We start from the raw sequence: 22,434 nt of genomic DNA, 5'->3' as shown, positions 1-22,434 counted from the left end.
TCTAGAACAGCCTCCTTGCAGGGATGTTGGAGAACTGAATTATTTAGTCCCACACAGCCCCACATAGTTCTCATACATCCGAGGTCACACAGGGAGGTGCTTATTCACAGAGGCTGGTGGATCTCCTACCAAGTCAGATGGCACGCCGCCCCCTCAGTCACCACAGTCCCTACCCTGCCTGTACCTTCATGGGTTCCCAGAGTCACTGTGAAGATACCTCTAGGCATTGTCATTGGCCGTGCCTCCCCCTCACCGGGAATCCCTCCCTGGCTTCCCAGGGCCTCCAGCCACCTCACAGTGGTCACTGAAGAAGGGGCGGGCTGGGAACGTGACTTTTTACAATCCTGAATAATAATATTAGCTACCACTTTTTGAAACTAACATGTGTTGGGGACGACTCTGGGTGCTTTACAGATGTTGTCTCATTTCACCCTCATGAGGACTCATGACGTAGGTATTTGATCTCCCACCTAACTTCAGAAGGGAGACCTGGTGGCACAGTGATTAAGAACTTAGCAGCTAACCAAAAAGTCAGCAGTTCATATTCACCAGCCACTCCTTGGAAACGCTATGGGGCAGTTCTACTCTGCCCTATAGGGTCACGATAAGTCAGAATAAACTTGACAGCAATGGGTTAACTTCAGAAGCGATCACAGATCTAGAGAGGCTAATAGTGTCTCCCATGCCCACATTTGGCCTTCAAGCCTGTAAAGAGCCTGGCCTGTGCCCTCTTGGAGATGGGAATCCCAGACTCAGAGCGTGACACCTTGACTAAAGACATCTGAGGATAACTAGCTGAGCTGGGCTCACACCCTGGCTGCCCGATCCCCATGGCCACCTGTCAGGCCAGACTGCTGTGACTACTGCTCAGCCTCCCACCACCCTGTAGTCGAGGTCCACTACTTGGGGCATAACATGGCAGGAGTACTTTTGTGGTCATATTCCAACACTCCCAGCTAGAAACATGCTTGAACCCTCAAAGCCCCAGGACAGGGACAGCTGCAGATTATACTCCCTGCAGGGTTCATGGCCCTATTCTGTTTCTGGTCTCTGTTGCCCACCCATTTCCTGAACTAGGGTCCTCAGACCCAAATCCAAGGCCCAAATGGTGGCTAGACATAACTCTGGTATTTATAACTTCCCCTACCCATTCTATATTCCCCTTGCCCTCGGCAAGCATCTCAGCTAGTCGTGGTTCTTCACCTGGTGGGGTAACCCAAACCTTCATTCTTGAAAGGTCTGAGCCATTAGTGCCCCTGCCTGAATTGGGTTGTTTTAGTTTTCCATTGGCTTTAATCACTGGGCGTGGTAGTACCAACAGACACTGTAAGGGATCTCCTGTATTCCAGATGTATTCCTCCTTACCTCCATTGTGTAATAACAGTCCAAACTCCCTTCTTTGCCTGTTGATTCAGAGGCACAAGGAGCCTGAAGTGGCCAGGTGGCATTCTTAACTTTCAGTTCAATGGAATCAGTGTTGTGTCTCCTGATGGAAGCATTCCTGCCTTTGGAACTAAGACCTCTAGACCAGTAGAACATAGGGCTTTGGGAACAGGAAGCAAAAATTTTGCAAATGGATCACTGAGGGTAATAGTGAGTGGTGTGACTGTCATTTTCATCCCTCGATTTCTGGACCTGCGAATCCTGACTATGGGAGAAACAACACCATATATGGAACACTGATTTTAGAGCATATAAAGCCTTCTGGAGAACATTGCCCCAACTCTGCAAGGTATAGCCACCTAGTTGATGCTTTAAATGAGTCTTCCAAAGGCCTTTCCATCATTCTATCAAGCGAACTGCTTCAGAATGTTGGAGAACATGGTAAGACCAATGAGTTCCGTGAGCATGGGCCGATTGCCCACTTCATTTGCTGTGAAGTGAATTTCTTGATCAGAGACAATACTGTGTGGAATACCATGATGATGGATAAGGCATTCTGTAAGTTCACAGACTGTAGTTTTTACTTTTTGGTTGTAGGAAGGTCCAGATGCAACAACTTATCCTTCACCTTATCTTGACATGCCTCCCACCACAGGACCTAAGAAATCCACTGAGGTGGAAGACTCCTAAAGTTCTGTCAGATTTATTTCCCACCCTCTGACATGCAAATGTCTTACAATAAATCCAGAGTAGTTGGTTCTTACTAGGCCCAATTAGCATGTCATCAATGTAATGAGCCAGTGTGATGTCTTGTGGAAGGGAAAGACAATCAAGGGCCCTGCAGACTAAATTATGACATAAGGCTGAAGAACTGATATTCCTCTGAGGTAGGACGGTGAAGGTATATTGCTGGCTTTGCCATCTGAAAGCAAACTGCTTCCGGTGGTCCACAGTAATCAAGAAAAAAGCATTTTCCACATCAATAGCTGCATGCCAGGTACCAGGAAATGTACTTCTTGCTCAAGCAATGAACCACGTCTGCAACAGCAGCTGCAATTGGAGTCACCACCTGGTTAAGTTTATGATAATCCACTTTAATTCTCCAAGATCCATCTGTTTTCTGCACAGGCCAAATAGGCAATTTGAATGGGGATGCAATGGGAATCACCACCCTTGCGTCTTTCAGGTCCTTGGTAGTGACACTAATCTCTGCAATCCTTCCAGGAATGTGGTATTGTTTTCAGTTTACCATTTTCCTAGGTAAAGGTAGCTGTAATGGTTTCCATTTGGCCTTTCCTACCACAATAGCCCTTGCTCCACAGTTCAGGGAACAAATGAGGGAATCCTGCTAATTGTTGAGTACGTCTATTCCAGTTATGCATTCTGGAACTGAGGAAATAACCGCAGGATGGATTAAGGGACCCATAACTGTAGGACAGACCTGAGCTAAAACTCCATTATCATTTGACCTTGATATGCCTCTTTCTGTGAATGGTGGACCAAAACGACATTTTGGGTCTCCTAGAATTGGTGTTGAGCACTGGCGGCATACTGATTAAGAGCTATGGGGTCAGCAGTTTGAATCCACCAGCTGCTCCTTGGAAACCCTATGAGGAAGTTTTCTACTCTGTCCTATAGGGTCGCTATAAGCCAGAATAGGCTCAATGGCAACAAGTTTTAGAATTAGCATCAGTTCAGAGCCAAAATCCAATAATCCCTGAAAAGTCTGATTATTTCCTTTTCCCTAGGGCACAGTCATCCTGGTAAAAGGCCATAAATTCCTTTGGGGAAGCCTGGGAGAAAGATTAACAGTATAAATTTTTTTCAATTTAGTGGGGTCCTTCCTCTTTTTTTTTTCCTCAAGGGGACCTTGCCTCCCCTCATTCAGGGAGTTGGTATGTACAGGCTCAAGATGGGAACTGATTGAGTAGCCATGACTCTTTGTATTGATAACTGAAGTCAGACCTCCATTAACTTGACCTAGAGCTTTTCTGGTTATACAGATCAAGTAAGAATTTATTAAACTTTCCATCTATTTTACTTCTAGGGACACCATAACCAACTAGCCAACACCAAAAGTCTATGCAAGTCAGATTATTCTAATTACTGTTTTGACTTTGCTGTACATTACAGTAACCACATCCATCTTGTCTTTGATAATTAAGTGCTGCCACTTGACTTCTGCCACCTCAGGATCCAATCACCCACGTTGTAATTAGGTTTCCCAATTCAATAGCAGAATTTCCTACTATAATATTTGACCTACAGAGAAGAACAATCACAACACTGTTCAAGGATACTGGGGCTCCCTTCACAAATTTATACCTCACAGTTGTGGTGACAAGTGTGTCCTCTGGGCATTCCGGGGGGGGGGTGAATGAGTCTGACATGATAGACCCACTGTAAATTTTCAATCTTTTTAAGACTCTTGATACCTTATTCTACAGTAAACTAAGGAAGTTCTGGCATTTCAACTCCAGTTAATGTAGGCCACCTTTGGTCCATGTTTCAGCCAAGCAACCAAACAATTAGAGACCTTTCTAAACTGTTGAGCTATAACATTGCATCCAGAATCTTGGTTTCACGGGCCCATGTGAAAAAATTCAGACCAATCCAACTTTATGTTCCTTCTGCCATTATCCCACACATATTCCCTGGATTTCTGCCTATATAAATAAGAAAAATCAAGTAGATCTTGTGGAGTGTGCTGCACCTCCTCATGGGTCACATTTTCTACTTCACCTTCAGGATCTGCTGGGACTTGAGTATAGTCATAGGTCTAGAATCAAAGATGGGTGGTGAGGTGGGTCCTGAGGACATTCAACAGTGTCTTACAAGGCAACTGCCTTAGGGGAGCTCATTCTAGTGTCTTCAGGCAAAACTGGGTTAGTATCCTCAGGTAGAGGTGAAAGGGCTGCTTCTACTGGCAAAGAAGACTCAGCAGAATTTGGAGGTTCAGTGTACCCAGATTCATCAAGATCTGCTCATATGTCCCCAACCAAATTTTTAGGATCTCATTCCTTCCAATCGGTGCTCTCAATTTAACATCAGACAACCTGCGAAATTGAGAATTCAATTGGTAGTGTAAGTCAGTACTCCTACGATGAGACTCTGGGCTTGGTTTTCAGCAATTTCAGCTCTGTGGCTATAGGAGACAGTATTTCTTTCAGGGAACACACAGCAACATTCAGGTAATTTATGCAGCACTTGAGCTAGAAATTTGATGCTCCAAGCTATTCCTTTTCTTTCTCTACTTTGTCCAACAAAATTAGGAGCAACCATCCAATGTCATTACACTCATCAGTTTGACAAAATTTTTCCAAGATATCAAACATGATCATCCAGAACCTTGTCTTCCAAAATCATTTGATCAGTAGTGTTGGACAGTAATATTTTGCATATCTTTATTGTCATATCACAACATGGGCTACCAGTGCCCTCTATACAACTGGAAATAGAGCCATTAGTTCCTTTAAATCTAAACAGATTTAAGACCCAATTCCAGAAACTTCAAAAACCACTCTCACTACATCAGCCTGAGGCCAGAAGCACTAGATTGTGCCCAGCTATAACCGATGACTGCCCTGACAGGGAACACAACAAAGAACCCCTGAGGGAGCAGGAGAGCAGTGGGATGCAGACCCCAAATTCTCGTAAAAAGACCAGACTTAATGGTCTGACTAAGACTAGAATGACCTCGGAGGTCATGGTTCCCAGACCTTCTGTTAGCCCAACACAGGAACCATTCCTAAAACTAACTCTTCAGACAGGGATTGGACTAGACTATGGAATAGACAATGATACTGGTGAAGAATGAGCTTCTTGGATCAAGTAGACACATGAGACTATGTTGGCATTTCCTGTCTGAAGGGGAGATGAGAGGGTAGAGAGGGTCAGAAGCTGGCTGAATGGACATGAAAATAAATAGAGAAGGGAAGGAGTGTGCTGTCTCTTTAGGGGGAGAGCAATTAGGAGTATACAGCAAGGTGTTTATAAATTTTTGTATGAGAGTCTGACTTGATTTGTAAACTTTCACTTAGAGCACAATAAAAAAATTTTTAAAAATACTCTTAGTACCAAAATCTATCTTAGCATTCTCTAGAGAAACAGAACCAGTAAGGTACATAGATATAGATGTTGTTGTTGTTAGGTGCCATTGAGTTGGGTCCTATTCATAGAGAACTTATGTACAACTGAATGAAAATTTGCCCAGTCATGTCCCACCTTCATAATAGTGGATATATTCAAGCCCATTGTTGCAGCCACTATGTCAATCCACCTGAGGGTCTTCCTCTTTTTTGATGACCCTGTCTACTTTACCAAGCATCATAACCTTCGTCAGGGATTGACTTCTCCTGATAATATGCCCAAAGTAAACAAGACAAAGTCTTGCCATTCCAGCTTATAAGGAGGATTCTGGCTGTACTTCTTTCAAGACAAATATATATATATACATATATGATATAAATATACATGAGATAGATGTTGATGTAGATATAGATATAAACACAGATATAGATCCATCAATCATCTGTCAGTTTCTCATACTGTGGTGGTGTGCATGTCACTGTGATTCTGGAAGCTGTGCCACCAGTATTTTAAATACCAGCAGGGCCACCCATCATGGACAGGTTTCAGCAGAGCTTTCAGACCAAGACAGACTAGGAAGAAGAACCAAGCATTCTACTTCTAAAAACTGGCCACTAAAAACCTTGTAAATAGCAGCAGAACATTGTCTGATATAGTGTTGGAAGACGAGCCCCTCAGGTTGGAAGATCCTCAAAATACGACTGAGGAAGAGCTGCCTCCTCAAAGTAGAGTCAACCTTAACGATATAGGTGGAGTAAAGCTTGCAGGGCATTCATTTGCTGAAACAGCATGACTCAAAATGAGAAGGAACAGCTTCAAGTGTCCATTAATAATCAGAACATGGAATGTACAAAATATGAATCTAGGAAAATTGGGAATTGTCAAAAATGAAGGTAATGTGTAAAGATAGATATCCTAGGCATTAGTGAGCTGAATGGACTGGTATTGACCATTTTGAATCAGACAGTCATATGGTCTACTATGCTAGGAATGACAAATTGAAGAGAAATGGCATCACATTGATCCTGAAAAAGAAAATTTCAAAATCTACCTTGAAGTACAACTCTGTCAGTGACAGGATAACATCCATATGCCTACAAGGAAGATGAATAAACTGAAATTTTTTATCAACTTCTGCAGTCTGAAATTGATCAAACATGCAAATCATGAGGCATTGATAATAACTGGTTACTGGAATGAGAAAAATGGAAACAAAGAAGGGTAGGTAGTTGGAAAATATGGGGTTGGTGATAAAAACAACGCCAGAGATCACATGACAGAATTTTGCAAGACCAACGACTTCTTCATTGCAAATACCTTTTTTTTAACAATGTAAATGGTAACTATATGCATAGACCTCGCTGGATGAAACACACAGGAATCAAGTCAACTACATCAGTGGAAACAGAAAATTGAGAAGCTCAATAACATCAGTCAGAAAGGCCAGGAGCTGTGGAACAGACCATTAATTGCTCATACGCAAGTTCAAGTTGGAGCTGAAGAAAATTAAAACAAGTCCATGAGAGCCAAAATATGACCTTGAGTATATCCCACCTGAATTTACAGACCATCTCAAGAATAGAATTGACACATTGAACACTAATGATAAAAGACCAGACAAGTTGAGGGATGACATCAAGAACATCATACATGAAGAAAGGAAAAAACCCTTTGCCGTCGAGTTGATTCCAACTCATAGCAACCTTATAGGACAGAGTAGAACTGCCCCATAGGATTTCCAAGGAGTGCCTGATACATTTGAACTGCTGGCCTTTTGGTTAGCAGCCATAGCTCTTAACCACTACACCACCAGGGTTTCTGAAGAAAGCAAAAGTTCATTTAAAAGACAGGAAAGAAAGAAAGAAAAGACCAAAATGGGAGACTCTGAAACTTGCTTTTCAAGGTAGAGCAGCTAAAGCAAACGGAAACAATGATGAAGTAAAAGAGTTAAACAGAGGGCTTCAAAGGGCAGTTCAAGAGGACAAATTAAAGTACTATAATGAAATGTGCAAAGACCTGAAATTAGAAAACCAGAAGGGAAGAACACACTCAGTATTACCCAAGCTGAAAGAACTGAAGAAAACATTCAAGCCTCAAGTTGCAGTATTGAAGGATTCTAAAGGCAAAATACTGAATAATGCAGGAAGCATCAAAAGAAAATGGAAGGAATACACAGAGTCACTGTACCAAAAAGAACTAGTCAATGTTCAAACATTTCAGGAGGTAGCATATGATGAAAAACCAGGTACCAAAGGAAGAAGTCCAAGCTGCACTGAAGGCATTGGTGAAAAACAAGGCTCCAGGGAACTGACAGAATACCAACTGAGATGTTACAATAAGTGGCTGCATTGCTGGAAGCACTCATTTATGACAAGAAATTTGGAAGAGAGCAACCAACTGGAAGAGATCCATATTTGTACCCATTCCAAAAAAATGTGATCCAATAGAATGGAGAAACTATCAAACAATATCATTAACATCACACACAAGTAAAATTTTGCTGAAGGTAATTTCAAAAGCTGTTGCAGCAGGACATTTACGGGGAACTGCCAGAAATTCAAGCCTGATTCAGAAGAGGACATGGAACAGTGAATATCATTGCTGATATCAGATGAATCTTGGCTGAAAGCAGAGAATACCAGAAAGATGTTGTTATAGATTGAATTGTGCCCCCCAGAAAAGTGTGTCGACTTGGCTAGGCCATGATTCCCAATATTGTGTGATTGTGCACCATTTGGTCATCTGATGTGATTTTTCTGTGTTGTAAATCCTACCTCTATGATGTTAATGAGACAGGATTAGAGGCAGGACTCCATCTACAAGATTAGGTTGTGTCTTAAATCAATCTCTTTTGAGATATAAAAGTGAGAACAAGCAGAGAGATGGTGGGACCTCATACCACCAAGAAACAAGAGCCAGGAGAATAGCGTATACTCTGTACCCAGAGTCCCTTCACTGAGAAGCTCCTCCACCAGGTGAAAATTAATGAAGAGGAACTTCCCCAAGAGCCAACAGGGAGAGAGAGCCTTCCTCTGGAGCTGGCACCCTGAATTTGGACTTCTACCCTCCCAGAATGTGAGAGAATAAATTTCTTTTTCTTAAAGCCATCCACTTGTGGTATTTCTGTTATAGCAGCACTAGATAACTAAGATAGATATTTACTTCTGTTTTATTGACTATGCAAAGGCATTCAACTGTCTGGATCATAACAAATTATGGATAACATTGAGAAGAATGGAAATTCCAGGACACTTAATTGTGCTTATGAGGAACCTATACACAGACCCAAGAGTCAGTCCTTCGGACCGAACAGAGGGATAGTGCATTGTTCTAAATTAGGAAATGTGTGCGTCAGGGTTGTATCCTTTCATCATACTTTTAAAATCTATATGCAAGCAAATAATTTAAGAAGCTGGACCATATGAAGAAGAGTGAGGCATCAGGATTGGAGGGAGATTAATTAACAGCCTGCTGTATGCAGATGGCACAACTTTCCTTGCTGAAAATGAAGAGGACTTGAATCACTTACTGATGAAGATCAAAGACCACAGCCTTCATTATAGATTACACATCAACATAAAGAAAACAAAAATCCTCACAACTGGACCAATAAGCAACATCATGATAAATGGAGAAAGTATTAAAGTTGTCAAGGATTTCATTTTACTTGGATCCACAATCAACGCCCACAGAAGAAACAGTCAAGAAATCAAAGGATGGATTGCATTGGGCAGGTCTGTTTCAGAAGAACACTTTATAGTTTTAAAAAGCAAAAATGTCACTTTAAGGACTAAGGTGCACCTGATGCCAAGACATGGTGTTTTCAATCGCCTTATATGCATACAAAAGCTGGACAATGAATAAGGAAGGCCAAAGAAGAATTGATGCCTTTGAATTACGGTGTTGGTGAAGAATACTGAATATACCATACACTGCCAGAAAAACAAACAAATCTGTCTTGGAAGAAGTGCAGCCAAAAGGCTCCTTAGAAGCAAGGATGGTGAGACTTGGTCTCAAGAATGTACTTTGGACATGTTATCAGGAGGGACCAGTCCCCGGAGAAGGACATCAAGCTTGGTAAAGTAGAGGATCAGAGAAAGAGATGAAGGCTTTCTCTGGATTGATACAGTGGCTGCAACGATGGGCTCAAGCATAAAAATATTTGTGAGGCTGGCACAGGATCGGGCAGTTTTGTTCTGTTGTACATAGGGTCACTATGAGTCGGAACAGACTGGACAGCACCTAACAACAACAACAGACACAGAGATAGAGATAATGATATATACAGACACAGATGTAGATATATATAGAAAGATTTATTTTGAGGAATTAAGTCACTTGATTGTGGCCTCTGGAAAGTCCAAAGTCCATTCATCAAGCGACAGGCTAGGGATTCCAGCAGTCTTGTCTATTCACAGTCTTGAAACTGAATCCTTCTTCCTCTAGAAACCTCAGTTTTTGCTCTTAAATCCTTCAACTGATTGGCTGAGTCTCACCCACATTATAGAGGGTTATCTACTTAGCTTGAAGTCAACTGGTTTAAATGGTAGCAACATCTAGACTAGTATTTGACCAACCAACTGGGCACCATGGGCAAGCCAAGTTGGCACATAAAATTAACCATCACAAACACTGTCACCTTTTTTTTTTAAACAGGCAAGGAGACTTGGGATTCTAGAAGTCCAGTGACCCACCCAGTGTCCCACAGCTAACAGCTGAGCAAGGATCCAAACACAGGACACTCCGTTCTTTAGGGCTTATTTGGCAGGGAGAGGAGGGCTGCTGTTTCCATTGTGGAGAAGGGGCTGAGCCCTGACTCCTTCACGGAGCTTTCTTAAGGTAGGAGGATGCTGGATGCAGCTAGGGTTTGGAGCAGGAACAAGTGCCTGAGTGAAGGGAGCCTACACTGCCCCCACAACCCTTAGGGGATGCAGAGGGAGGGGCAGGAACTACTGGTTGCTCTGAGCTGATGGCCCAGAGAGGAGATGCCCCATCTCATAGGAGGAGGTGTGGGCTGCAGGAAGGGGCCAAAAGGAGACACAGTCTTGGCAGTGAATGGTCCAGAATGAGGCTTAATGTCCCCAGGAAGGGCTTATGCTCCGTCTACATAGATGGAGGTCACCAGAGACAGATCCAGACTGTGACAGCCCCCACAGCCAGGCAGTGATGTCTCCAGTTAACTAAGACAACCTTGATTCCTGCCTCCTCCTAGGCCCAACTCCAGAGGAGCTAAGCCAGGAGAGTAGGGGCTGCAAACAAGGCTCCCCTCAGCTCCAAGACAGGGGAAGATGAAGGGCACACCTGCCCACAGGGGAGAGGATGCACTTGTAATCTGATTTGAGAAGCTTAGAAAGACAGCACACTGGACTTATACATTTTTTTATTATGGGAAATTTCACACATATACAAAAGTAGAAGGGATAGCATGACAAGCCCCCTGGTGCCTGGTACCTGCTTCAACAATTATTAATTCATGTTTTTTGAGCTTTACTCTGAGGTGACTCCTGAATCATTCCATCTGTAAAGATTTCACTGCATATTTCTTAAAAGATAAAACTCCCTTTACACATTAAAATATCATTATCAATGAGGAAGAGCCAACATGGTGCTTTAGACAGAAACAACATGCTGTCCCTCCACAGCAAAGATCCAAAAAACTAAGTAAAACAGAGACATATGTCAACCTGGAACCCTAAGTGTCAAAATGAAGGGATAAAGAACTCAACCAAGCAACGAATGGAATAAGAAACTGATAGAGAACAGAGAGTGAGGAGAGCTAGAGTGGAGGTCCCCTATTGTCTAATGAGGCAAGTATTTGACATCTTGGACACCTCAGCCACCAAGACTGACAGGGGGTACAGGAAGGCAGATTCACGGAGCTGCCGGCAGGAGACAGAGCAACTGGTAACCAGCAATACACACTGTCCCACCCACCTTTTCTTTCCTCTGCTCAGCCTCCGCCTCTTTCCAGTAAGCAGCAGTTGCTCTACTGGGGAGATACTGGCCACTTAAATTCACCTCACAGACACCGGCCAACTCCATCAGTGCTATTTTGTTGTTGTTGTTGTTGCTGCTCTTTTTTTTTTTTTAGCTTCTTTTGGTTTCTTCGCTCTCTCATCTCCTTCCTTTCCTTTCTCTCAAACACCTGGCTCTGTCTGCCATCTCCACTCCTTCTTGACAGGTTGTACAGTGCCACTCAGTTGGGGAACTACATCCCTTGTTTGCACTGCCACGTTGGTGGGCTCCTTGGGGGCATTTTAGTTTGTTTTTCTCCATTTCTCAGTTTCTTCTCTCTCTCTCTGTACCTCCCTTCTTTTCCTTTCTCCCAAATACCTGGCACTATTTGCCATCTCTGCCCCTTCTTGATGTGCTGTGCAGCACCACTGGGCTGGGGAGCCACTTCCCTGATTTCTGACACCACACAGTGGACTCCCTGGGAGCACTTTTTTTTTCTTTTTCTTCATTTCTTGGTTTATTGTCACTTTCTACTTCCTTCTTTTTCTTTCTTCTGAATACCTGGTGCCATGTGCCACCTCTGTTCCTTCTAGACAGGCTGTGGAATGCTGCTCAGCTGGGGAGCCACTTTCCTGGTCCTTGCTGCCAAGCCAGTGGGCTCCCTTGGGGCTTTTTCTTTTCTTGGTTTCTTGTCTCTCTCTACCATACTTCCTTTCTTTTCTCCAGAACACCTAGCACTGTGTGCCATTTCTGCTCCTCCTTGACAGGCTGTGTAGCATCAATCAGCTAGGGAGCCCCTTCCTCAGTCCATACCACTATACCAGTGGGCTCCCTCAGGTCATTTTTTTTTTCTCTTCTTCTCTTCTCTCTCTGCCTTCCTTTCTTACCATTTTCCTGAAGACCTGGCACCATGTACCATCTCCACTCCTTCTTGACAGGCTGTGCAGCTGCTGGGCTGGGGATTCACTTCCAGTGGGCTCCCTTGGGGCATTTTTTTCCTCTTTTGTTCTTGGTTTCTTGTCTCACTCTACCTTCCTTCCTTTCCTTTTTCCCCACCACCTGGCTCTGTGTACCTTTCTTTTTATTTTTTAAATCTAGTTTCTTATCTTTCTCTCCCTTCCATCCTTTCCTTTCTCCCAATCACCTAGTTGCATGTGCCATATCTGTCCCTTCTTGACAGGCTGTGCCACACGTCCTGGTTAGAAAGTCACCAGTACACAGCTTCTTTGGGTCTGTGCCACTACAAAAGTAGGCTCCCTCAGCACTTTCTGTTTTTTGTTTTGTTTTTGGCTTTTGTTTCTCCTTCCTCTTTCTCTTCTTTTCCACATCCACACTTCCTATCCTCCCCCCTCCCTACTGCCTAGCTTCACCATGTGCTAAGCATTACACCTCTGAGCAGTACAGGCATGGTCTACGAGAACCTGCCCTGCTGTGACCCCTGGCCCCGCCCAGGTGCCCCAATATGTGCCACATACAACCTATCCCAGACCTCCCATCTGCTGGACCTGCCTTGCTGCACATAGCTGAGTGACTGGCCCTGCCATTGGACAAGGTGGGGAGAAGTATTGTGCCCGCAGATGAGCAAACAAAAAAGAATGCCCAGCCTGCCTTCTCATACATTACTAAAGAAAATTTAAAAAGCAAGACAAATGAACAAATACGCAATCAATAAACAAAGAAAATAATTACTGAATTTCCAGAGACAGCAGACAATATCAAAACATAAAAAAAAAAAAAAGACCAGATGGTTCCAGTAGATACCCAAAATAAAACGCCAGATGACTTTCCAGTAGAAGAAAAGGCACTGGAACCACCTGGTAAGGAATTCAAAACTCTAATATTCAGGGCTACCCAAGAGGTGAAGGAAAAAGCATATAAAATAATGGAAAATACAGAAAAATGTAAGGAAAAGACAGACAAAATAATGAAGGAATACCTGAAAATAATACAGGAAAAAATGCCAAAGTAAACTCACATCTAGAAATCATACAAAAGCAGCAATTAGAAATCCAAAAGATAAACAACAAGATTTCAGAAACGGACAGTGTCATAGAAGGTTTGAGGAGCAGGTCTGAAACAATGGAAGAGAGAATCAGCAAGGGGAAACAATAAGACTAAGCTTTGATTACTTGGCAGAAACCTTGCAAGCAAGAATGCATTGAGATAATATAGGTAAAACCTTGAAAGAAAAAAATTGCCAACCAAGAATAATAGATCCTGCAAAACTGTTGCTCACATATGATGGTGAAATTAGGACATTTCCAGATAAACAGAAATGAAGGGACTATGTACTGAAACCAAACTTACAAGAATTATTAATGGGAGTCCTTCAATTAGAGAACCAACAACATCAGACAACAGCCTGAATCTAGGGCACAACACCACATCAGCCAGATAGCAGCCTAGATAATAAACTCTCAAGGATAAAAGAAAACTAAAAGATTTACAACAGTGGATTTTATTCCAGGAATGAAAACTTGGTTCAATATTAGAAAATAAGTCAATGTAATACATCACATTGATAGAACAAATGAAAACAACCATATGGTCATCACAATTGACACAGCAAAGGCATTTGATAAAGCCCAGCACCCTTTCTTCATAAAAACTCTCAACAAGATAGGAATAGAAGGGAAGTTCCTCAACATGATTAAAGACACCTATGAAAACCCTACAGCCAACATTAGCTCAATGGAGAAAGATTGAGAAATTTACCCTTAAAAATGGGGACAAGGATACCTGCTCTTATCGCTCCTATTCAATATTATGGAAACCCTGGTGGCATACTGGTTAAGTGCTACAGCTGCTAACCAAAGGGCCGGCAGTTCGAATCCAACAGGCACTCCTGGGAAACTCTATGGGGCAGTTCTACTCTGTCCTATAGGGTTACTATGAGTCGAAATTGACTCGACGGCACTGGGTTTTTTTTTGTTTTTGTTTTTGTTTTTTTGGTATTCAATATTGTACTGGAAGTCCTAGCAAGAGCAATAAGGCAAGAAAAAGAAATAAAAGGTATCTAAATTGGAAAAGAAGTTGTAAAATTATCTCTGTTCACACATGACATGACCCTATATATAGAAAATCCCAAAGAATCTCCTAAAAAGGTTCTAGAACTAATAGAGGAATATAGCACAGTTGCAGAACACAAGACCAACACAGAAAAATGAGTTGGGTTTTTCTACACCAACAATCAGAAATCTGAAAAGGAGATTAAGAAAACAACTCCATATACAATAAATAGCATCTAAGAGAGTAAAATACGTAGGAATAAATTTATCCAGGAATGTGAAAGACGTATACAATAAAAATTATAAAGCACTACTAAAAGAAACTAAAGAAGACCTAAGAAGATGGAAAGACATTCTGCGCTTGTGGATTGGGAGATTTAATATAGTTAAGGTCTCAATACTACCCAAAGTGATCTACAGATACAACAAAATTCCAACAACATTCTTTACAGAAATGGAAAAATTAGCCCTCAGTTTTATATGGAAAGAGACCCCAAATAGCCAAAGAAATTTTGAAGAGGAAGAACAAAGTAGGAGGCCTCACATTTCCTGACTTCAAAACATATTACACAGCTATAGTAATCAAAACAACCTGGTACTGGTTTAACAATAGACACATAGACCAATGGAATAGAATTGAAAACCCAGAAATAAATCCAAACATCCATGATCATTTGATTTTCAACAAGGTAGCCAAATCCATTCAATGGAGAAGGAACAGTCTCTTCAACAAATTGTGTTGCAAAACTGGATTTCCACATGGAGAAAAATAAAACATGATCCATACTTCACACTGTACACAGAAACCAATTCAAAATGGACAAGGACCTAAATGTTAAATCTAAAATCTTAAAGTTCTTGGAAGAAAATTCAGGAGCAAAGCATTGGGACCTAATTTTTTTCAGTGACAAATTATCAAACACAGCAACGAATGCATGAGCAACAGAAAACAAAACAGATAAGTGGGACCTCATAAAAGTTAAATATTTATGGTCGTCGAAAGACTTTATCAAGAGCCAAAAGAGACAACCTACAGATTAGGAAAAAAAATTGGGGAACAGTAAAATGACAAGGTTTCTTTGCTAAATTAAACAGCGACTGGCGAGGGTCAACCCTGGCTTACCATCCAGGCAGACAGACATACTATGTACCAGAAAGAAAAAAGGACAGGTGGGTGGAAAATTGTGCCAAATCCATGGTCATCAGTCTCCTGAAGAGTTTTTGAAATACAGATTACTGGGCCCCATCCCTAGCAAGTCTGAACAAATAGGTCTAGAATGAAGCAGGAGATTCTGTATTCCCATCAGGTTCCCTGGGCTTGCTGATTCTGCCAGAGACCTCACTTTAAGGAGGGAGGGGTTAAATGACGATGGATGGTTGGATAGACTGATGGATGGACAAACCAGTGAATGCTTGAGACTCAGTTCAGAGCCCCTCCCCCCGCAGCAGTGCCTTGGATGGGACAGAAATAGTGCACACAGCACACACATACACAGAGATATACATACACACATGCATGAATACACACAGGCATACACACTGCACATGCATGCTCACAGAGACACATATACAAACCCTTTCATGCAGACCTCACACAGAAACACACAAGACACATATAGACACTTGGACACATACATACACACAATACACACAGACACATATAGACTGAGACACGTGTGCACAAACATACACAGAATCACACACATATCGCATAAACACACAGACTCAGAAAACATAGTTACACACATTCACACTCGGACTCATATAAAGACAGAAACAAAGACTCCTGGACACACACACATACACACACAGAGATACAAATGAACACAGACACACACCCCTAAACACACACACATACACTTTCCCATAGAACCCTGCAATTGGGGTGCTGTGACAGCAGCTCCTTCCTCGCTAGGGCATTCTGTGACCTGAGAAGCCCCCCTGTGCCAGCAGATAGCTGAGGCAGGTGAATGTGGTGACCACCACCCACATCCACAGATGAAACGGCCGAGACCCCAGGGAAGATGCAGGGACTGGGGCAAGTCACATCATCTCCCTGAGCTTCATCCAAAAAATACAAAAAGATGGAGCAACAGGGACAACAAGCAGTAATAAGAACCCGCCCACCTTACTCACTGGAGGAGCAAGGAGAGAGGACGTGGGGCGTGGCACGCTCAGGGTAGTCTGGGTCTCTGACAGGCCCCTGAGACAGCATAGGGATGTCGGGCCAGGTGGGGCACAGGGCGAACGTGAAAGAGGAGCCTTATGCGACCGCGTGGACAGCAGGGTGGGGAGCACGGAGGTGGACAACCGGCTCTCTCCAGACTCTGTGCCAAAGGCACTCCATGGTGATGTTTACCATCCTGGACACCTGTCTTGATGGTAGCCAGGACGCCTGGTACCTGGTGCCCAGCCCTGCAGGCCATCTGGCAAAGGGCTGTGTTCTAATCCTGGCTCTGACTTGGAGTCAGCCTGTGTAGGAGCACCGCCAGCATGGTTCCCGCCCCTGTGAACAGCAGGCTCCAGCATCCCTCTTACTGCTTGGCTGCCCAGAAATCCCAAGCAGGTCATGAACTTCCCTGAAGCTGTGGCTCTCTTCAAAGCCCTGAGCTCTTACAGGGGACAGAGAAAGTCCCCAAATCCTCACCATGACTAGTCTCGGAGAGTAGACTTTCTTCTTGGAACAGACCCCCGCTGCATTCAGAAGCTGTCCTCTCCTCCCTCTCCTGTGCCAGCTTTGAGCAAAAGACAGGGCTGACCAGTCCTTGAACCAGCATTGCTGCTTCCTCAGGGGTCCAGGGGATGTTGGAGCACAGCTGCTCGTACACCAGCTTTCTCCTCACCCTTGGGCTCCATGAGTCCCCAGCCTGCTCTTCTGCCTGGCTTCCCCTGGAGTTGGGGACTTATACCAGGGACATGGGTCTCTTGCCAGGGCCCCTTCAGCATGCCTGAGTCTTCGCAAGGAGGGGTATCATTTGGAGAAGAAACCCCAAATGATTCTGCTTCTGAAATTCCCTGCTGTTTTTTTTTTTTTTTTTTTTAATGTGAAGGACCTTCCATATGTGACTGGGGGAGAAACCACCATGGATTGTCACAGGTGTCATGTTTTGTCCCCTCCCCCAGCAAACGATCACAGCTTGGAAACTTGCACAGAGGAAGTGGTTGAGGTTTGGCCTATAGATCTGGAGGAAAGAGCTTCTGATCAAAATGATTCAGCAAGAAACCTCCACTCCACAGCAGAGCCACCCACCCCAACTCAGCCAGGCTGCTGAGGGTGGGGGGAGTCCTCCACCTCCGGCTTCTTGACAGGCCTCTGCAGGTACAGGGCACTACTGGGCAGCAAGCACTGCCACGGGGCGCGAGCACTCCACAGGGCATGAGAACTGCCAGGTACCGAGTCCCGTTGGGTCCAGCCTCTCACACAGCCACCATGCAGTTGGCCTGGACACTGCTGGCCTGCTGCTGCCTTGTCCTGAGCGCCGCGGGAGGCCCTTCCAAAGGTAAGAGGCTTGCTGGTTACTGAAATGTTCTCTGCGTTTGTACCTTCTCTCTGAGTTTGCCAACAGCACCCAGCTATTGGGAGGGGCACGGGCTCCAGGGAGGAATTCTGTCCCACAGCAGGCTGGGGACAAGGGAAGCCGGTTCTACGGAGACCTGAGAATGCCCGCCTGAGCAGTTCTTTTTCTCCCACCACCTGCGTGTGCCTTTGGTCATCAGTTGGAGGTTCCTAATTGATGGCTGTCCTTTCTGCCTGACAGCTGGTCCTGTGCCTGGGCTGAGAGACCCCAGAGATCAAACACTTCCTTGAATCTGCCTCTACAGCATTTGCTGGCTCAATACAGCCAGGGAGGGTAAGCCCTCCTCCACCCACCTCCCCTACCCCCGCCACACACCAAAGGGTTGAGGACCCTCCAGCACACAGACTTATCAAGCATCGAGGCTGATGGAGATGAGAGGCCCCACCTGTGTAACCCAAGGAGCTGGCCCCAGAGCAGGTCACTCAGGCCACAACTGTCTGCCAGGTAGCAAGGCCCCAGATGGGCTGGTTTCTGCTCCCTCTCTTTAGAAGAGGATGGGCGACCAGCCAGAGGGGTCCAGGCAGAGGGTGTTCAGGCAAGACCAGGACACGGGGAACAGGGCCCCGCATGGTGAAGCCAGATGTTGAAGAGATGGTGACACTGTATGTGTGTGACCCCAGCCGGGGTGGTGCTTTGACACAGGGAGGTCGTGGTGAGCAGGCCCACACTGTGGGGGCAGGGTGAGCCCAAGACTCTTGCTCTGGTCTCAGGGATGGGCTCACCCAGCGCTCGGCAAACATGACTCACTCACCTGCTCAGACTCCATAGCACTGGAAGATGGAACCAACAGTGGGCTGAGGACAGGACAACCCTCCCTGACCTCCGCTTCTCAGCCTCACAGGGCCTCACCTCCCAGCCTGGTCCCCTGCCTTAGCATGGACTGGGATTTAGTTTTTCATACTCCCTGTTGATTATTCTTATACATGCTTCTCTGTGCCTCAGTTTCTCTACCTAAAAAGTGGGACAGTAGCAGAATCACATGGGACAATCCTTACAGCAGGAAGCACTGGGCATCTGTGGGGGCCCACTCTCTCCTGGTGTCAAGTCCCTTTCTGCATTGACCCCTAGTGAGCTGTAGGAGGCCAAAGAGATGGCCTTGCCCTCTTTATGGTGACACAGCCAAGGCCCTGGCGCCAAGGCCTCAAACCTGTGCTGCCTCCTGTCAGATCTACCCCCTCCATAGAGCCCTGGGTGGGTCTGGGTGCTCCTCAGACTCCCACACTACCACCATGGATCCTGGAACCTCTTCATGAAATGGAGATACTGGAGGGATTACATGACAGGGTGCAGGCCAAGCACTTAGCAGGGCTGCTCACAGGCTGGGGGAGCTGGGCCCCCATTCCTCATGCTCCTAAGTCTGCTATCACAGGCTTTCCTGGGCTGGCCAGTGACACCACAGTCACGGGGCCATGACTGCTACTGTGACACTTATACTTGACCAGCAGCAGCCCCAGCAAGGATTCAGGCACTGTCTATAGGATGAGGGCACTCGGAGTGCCCCCTTTCTGGTGGTCAAGCAGAGAAGGGGGACCCAGGCAGAGGTATAACAGGGGGTGGAGGGGGGAGAGGGAGGCAATTGCCCCTGGACACAAGCCCAAAGGGGCTTTAGATGAGGTGCAGAATGAAATTCTGAGGCACCACAAATATGAAAGGGGCCTGACTGAGGCGGCGTGACAAGAGGCGAGGAAGGTGTTTCTGCTGACGCAATGTCACTATCAACAATCTATTCATCTTGAAATTGAGGAGGGGGCACAACTTAGAGATTGCCCCTGAATACTCAAACAGGGAAGGGGGGCACAACTTAGAGATGGTACTAGGCACGCATTACTCTTGCCATGCCCCTGAATCCAGGCTCTGGACCCCAAGGTCCCCCATCATGGCTCCCGAGTCCCTTCCCTTGCCTCCCTGAGTAACAGGTTCCAGAACCTTCCCCTGGGGTGCAGGGATGACAGGAACCCAAAGGTGGGCCAGGAGGTCTAGCTTCTCCCAGGTGCCAACTCCATCCACTGACCTGAAGCTGAGCCCCCCCGGAGGCATCTTCTCTTCTCTGAGCTTTCCAGGCCTTAGAAAATTGCTACATTGGTTTCCTCAGCCGTTTGTGACCGTTGTGATGAAAAGCCCTTCTTTCTCAACCTGACTTTCATCCTTTCTGGGAAGTTCCACCTGCTATGATGTCAACTCTGACCCTGGCCCTTCTCCAGCCAAGCTTGCTAAGCTGTATTCTCAGATGGGGTGCACGGGTGGGGCTCTGGGGCAAGTAAACTCTTTACTCCTTGGAGTGGGTGAGTGTATGTGAGCGTGTGTGTGAGAGACAGACTGTGTGGGGGGTGTGTGTGTGAGAGACTGTGTGTGAGAGAGAGACTATGGGGGTGTGGGAGTGAGAGAGACTGTGTGTGGGGGTGAGGATGTGTATGGGGGTATGTGTATGTTAGAGACTGTGTGTGGGGGTGTGTGTGAGAGAGAGACTGTGTGGGGGTGTGTGTGAGAGACTGTGTGGGGGTGTGCGTGTGTGAGAGACTGTGTGTGGGGGGTGTGTGTGTGACAGACTGTGTGTGGGGGTGAGACTGTGTGTGGGGGTATGTGTGTGAGAGAGTGTGTGTGGGTGTGTGTGTGAGAGAGACTGTGTGGGGGTGTGTGTGTGTGAGAGGCTATGTGTGGGGGTGTGTGTAAGAGACTGTGTGGGGGGTGTGTGTGAGAGACTCTGTGTGGGGGTGTGTGTGTGGGGGTGTGTGTGTAAGAGACTGTGTGTGAGGGTGTATGTGTGAGAGACTGTGGGGGTGTGTGGGGGGTGTGTGTGAGAGACTGTGTGTGGGGATGTGTGTGTGAGAGACTGTGTGTGGGTGTGTGTGTGTGTGAGAGACTGTGTGGGGTGTGTGTGTGTGAGACTGTGTGGGGGTGTGGGGGTGAGAGACTGTGTGTGGGGGTGTGTGGGGGGTGTGTGTGAGAGACTGTGTGTGGGGGTGTGTGTGAGAGACTGTGTGTGGGCATGTGTGTGTAAGAGACTGTGTGTGGGGGTGTATGTGTGAGAGACTGTGGGGGTGTGTGGGGGGTGTGTGAGAGACTGTGTGGGGGTGTGTGTGTGAGACACTGTGTGGGGGGTGTGTGTGTGAGAGAGACTGTGTGTGGGGGTGTGTGTGTGAGAGACTGTGTGTGGGGGGGTGTGTGTGAGAGACTGTGTATGGGGGTGTGTGTGTGAGAGACTGTGTGTGGGGGTGTGTGTGTGAGAGAGACTGTGTGTGGGGGTGTGTGTGTGAGAGACTGTGTGTGGGGGCATGAGTTCATGTGTGCCTGTGAGTGTATGTGTGTGTGTCTGCGGGGGACATGTGTATGCATGTGCTGAAGTCTGAGTGTGTGTGGACATGCGAGTGTCTGAGTGTGTGTGCCTGTGTGTCAGTGTGAGTATGTATATGTCTATGTGTGTGTGCCTATGTCTGTGTGTGGGTGATCAGAGCTGTGAGTTGTGTGTGCACGTGAGTGTATGGTGTGTGCACGCGTGACTGAAAGTGCATGTGTGTGCCCGTGTGGATGTAACTTCCTGTGCAGAGCAGTGTTACACTCAGCCCCTGACTCAGTGCAGTTATCCAGCTGATGAGATGGACAAATGGACGGGCAAATGGATGGACACATGATTTAGTTTCTCACACCATTCTGCCCAGGAGTCAAGTACCGTCGAGTTGGAGTTTTATTTCTCCTCCGTAGCTCCTCTAAGCACGGTCTTGACCTTGGTCCTAAAACCCTCACCTCCTGGCTCTGCATCCTCGGGATTCCTTTCTTTTTATGTGAGCCCAGCTCTCAGCAACCCCTCTCTATCCATTGGCCTTTTTCCACCCACAGTATCTCAGCACTTCCTCAAAGCCCCAAGTCTCTACAGGTGCAGTGTGCTGGGCCCTGTACAGGCACTGCTGCCCCTTGGCCCTCTCCCACACCCTCCTTCTCTGCCACCAGGGATCCCCAGGCCCCGTACCCCCTGCAGCTCTGGGAACTTGAGCCAGGCTCAGGGGGAGGGGGGAGCAGTGGCAGAGCTGGACCACAGGGCAGAGGCACTCTCCCTCACTGGAGGCTGCAAAGCACTGGGAAGAAAGACCCAGAGAGCCTGTGTGAGGGCGCCAGGCTCTAGGGGGTTACTGACCATCAGAAGTGGGCAGAGCCAGGCTTGCTGGCAGCACTTCCTGACAGTTTACTCACATTTATATGGTGGGGGCATTTCAGCCTCAAACCTCAGTGTCCCAATGCCCCCAGGCGAGCAGCCACGCCCTTTCGCAGCAGCAGCACATCCATACTCTCTGTAGGCAGGGACCAGAGCACATCACACACAAGAATAGCCCAGCTATTGGTGATGGTCAAGGTCGCTTCCATGTACCTGACCCTCCTTGTGCCAAGGGAAATACCAGGTGCTCAGCATGTATTAACACAATAAATAC

General features: G+C 46.0%; 1 protein-coding gene and 1 long non-coding RNA gene across 3 annotated transcripts in view; one reads left to right on the top strand and one right to left on the bottom strand.

Annotated features, from left to right (window-relative positions):
* LOC135228592 (uncharacterized) overlaps positions 1-20,798 on the bottom strand; it is a 91,515-nt gene extending 70,717 nt beyond the window's left edge. Inside the window, exon 1 of the long non-coding RNA XR_010319182.1 lies at positions 20,025-20,798. This is a non-coding gene — a long non-coding RNA (uncharacterized LOC135228592). The remainder of the gene's footprint in view (positions 1-20,024) is intronic.
* CST7 (cystatin F) overlaps positions 17,644-22,434 on the top strand; it is a 30,698-nt gene continuing 25,907 nt past the window's right edge. Inside the window, exon 1 of one of the 2 annotated variants that reach the window (XM_064275703.1) lies at positions 17,644-17,935. Coding sequence is in view for 1 of the 2 variants with exons in the window: in XM_010591797.3 (XP_010590099.2) it covers positions 17,812-17,935 (124 nt within the window). In the remaining variant the exon portion in view is untranslated. The remainder of the gene's footprint in view (positions 17,936-22,434) is intronic. The other variant, XM_010591797.3, reaches the window with a different exon arrangement.

This window comes from Loxodonta africana, chromosome 24 (genome assembly GCF_030014295.1).
Source record: "Loxodonta africana isolate mLoxAfr1 chromosome 24, mLoxAfr1.hap2, whole genome shotgun sequence".
NCBI lineage: Eukaryota > Metazoa > Chordata > Mammalia > Proboscidea > Elephantidae > Loxodonta > Loxodonta africana.
Note: the sequence above shows the minus strand (reverse complement) of the source record. Positions and strands in the feature narration are given on the sequence as shown.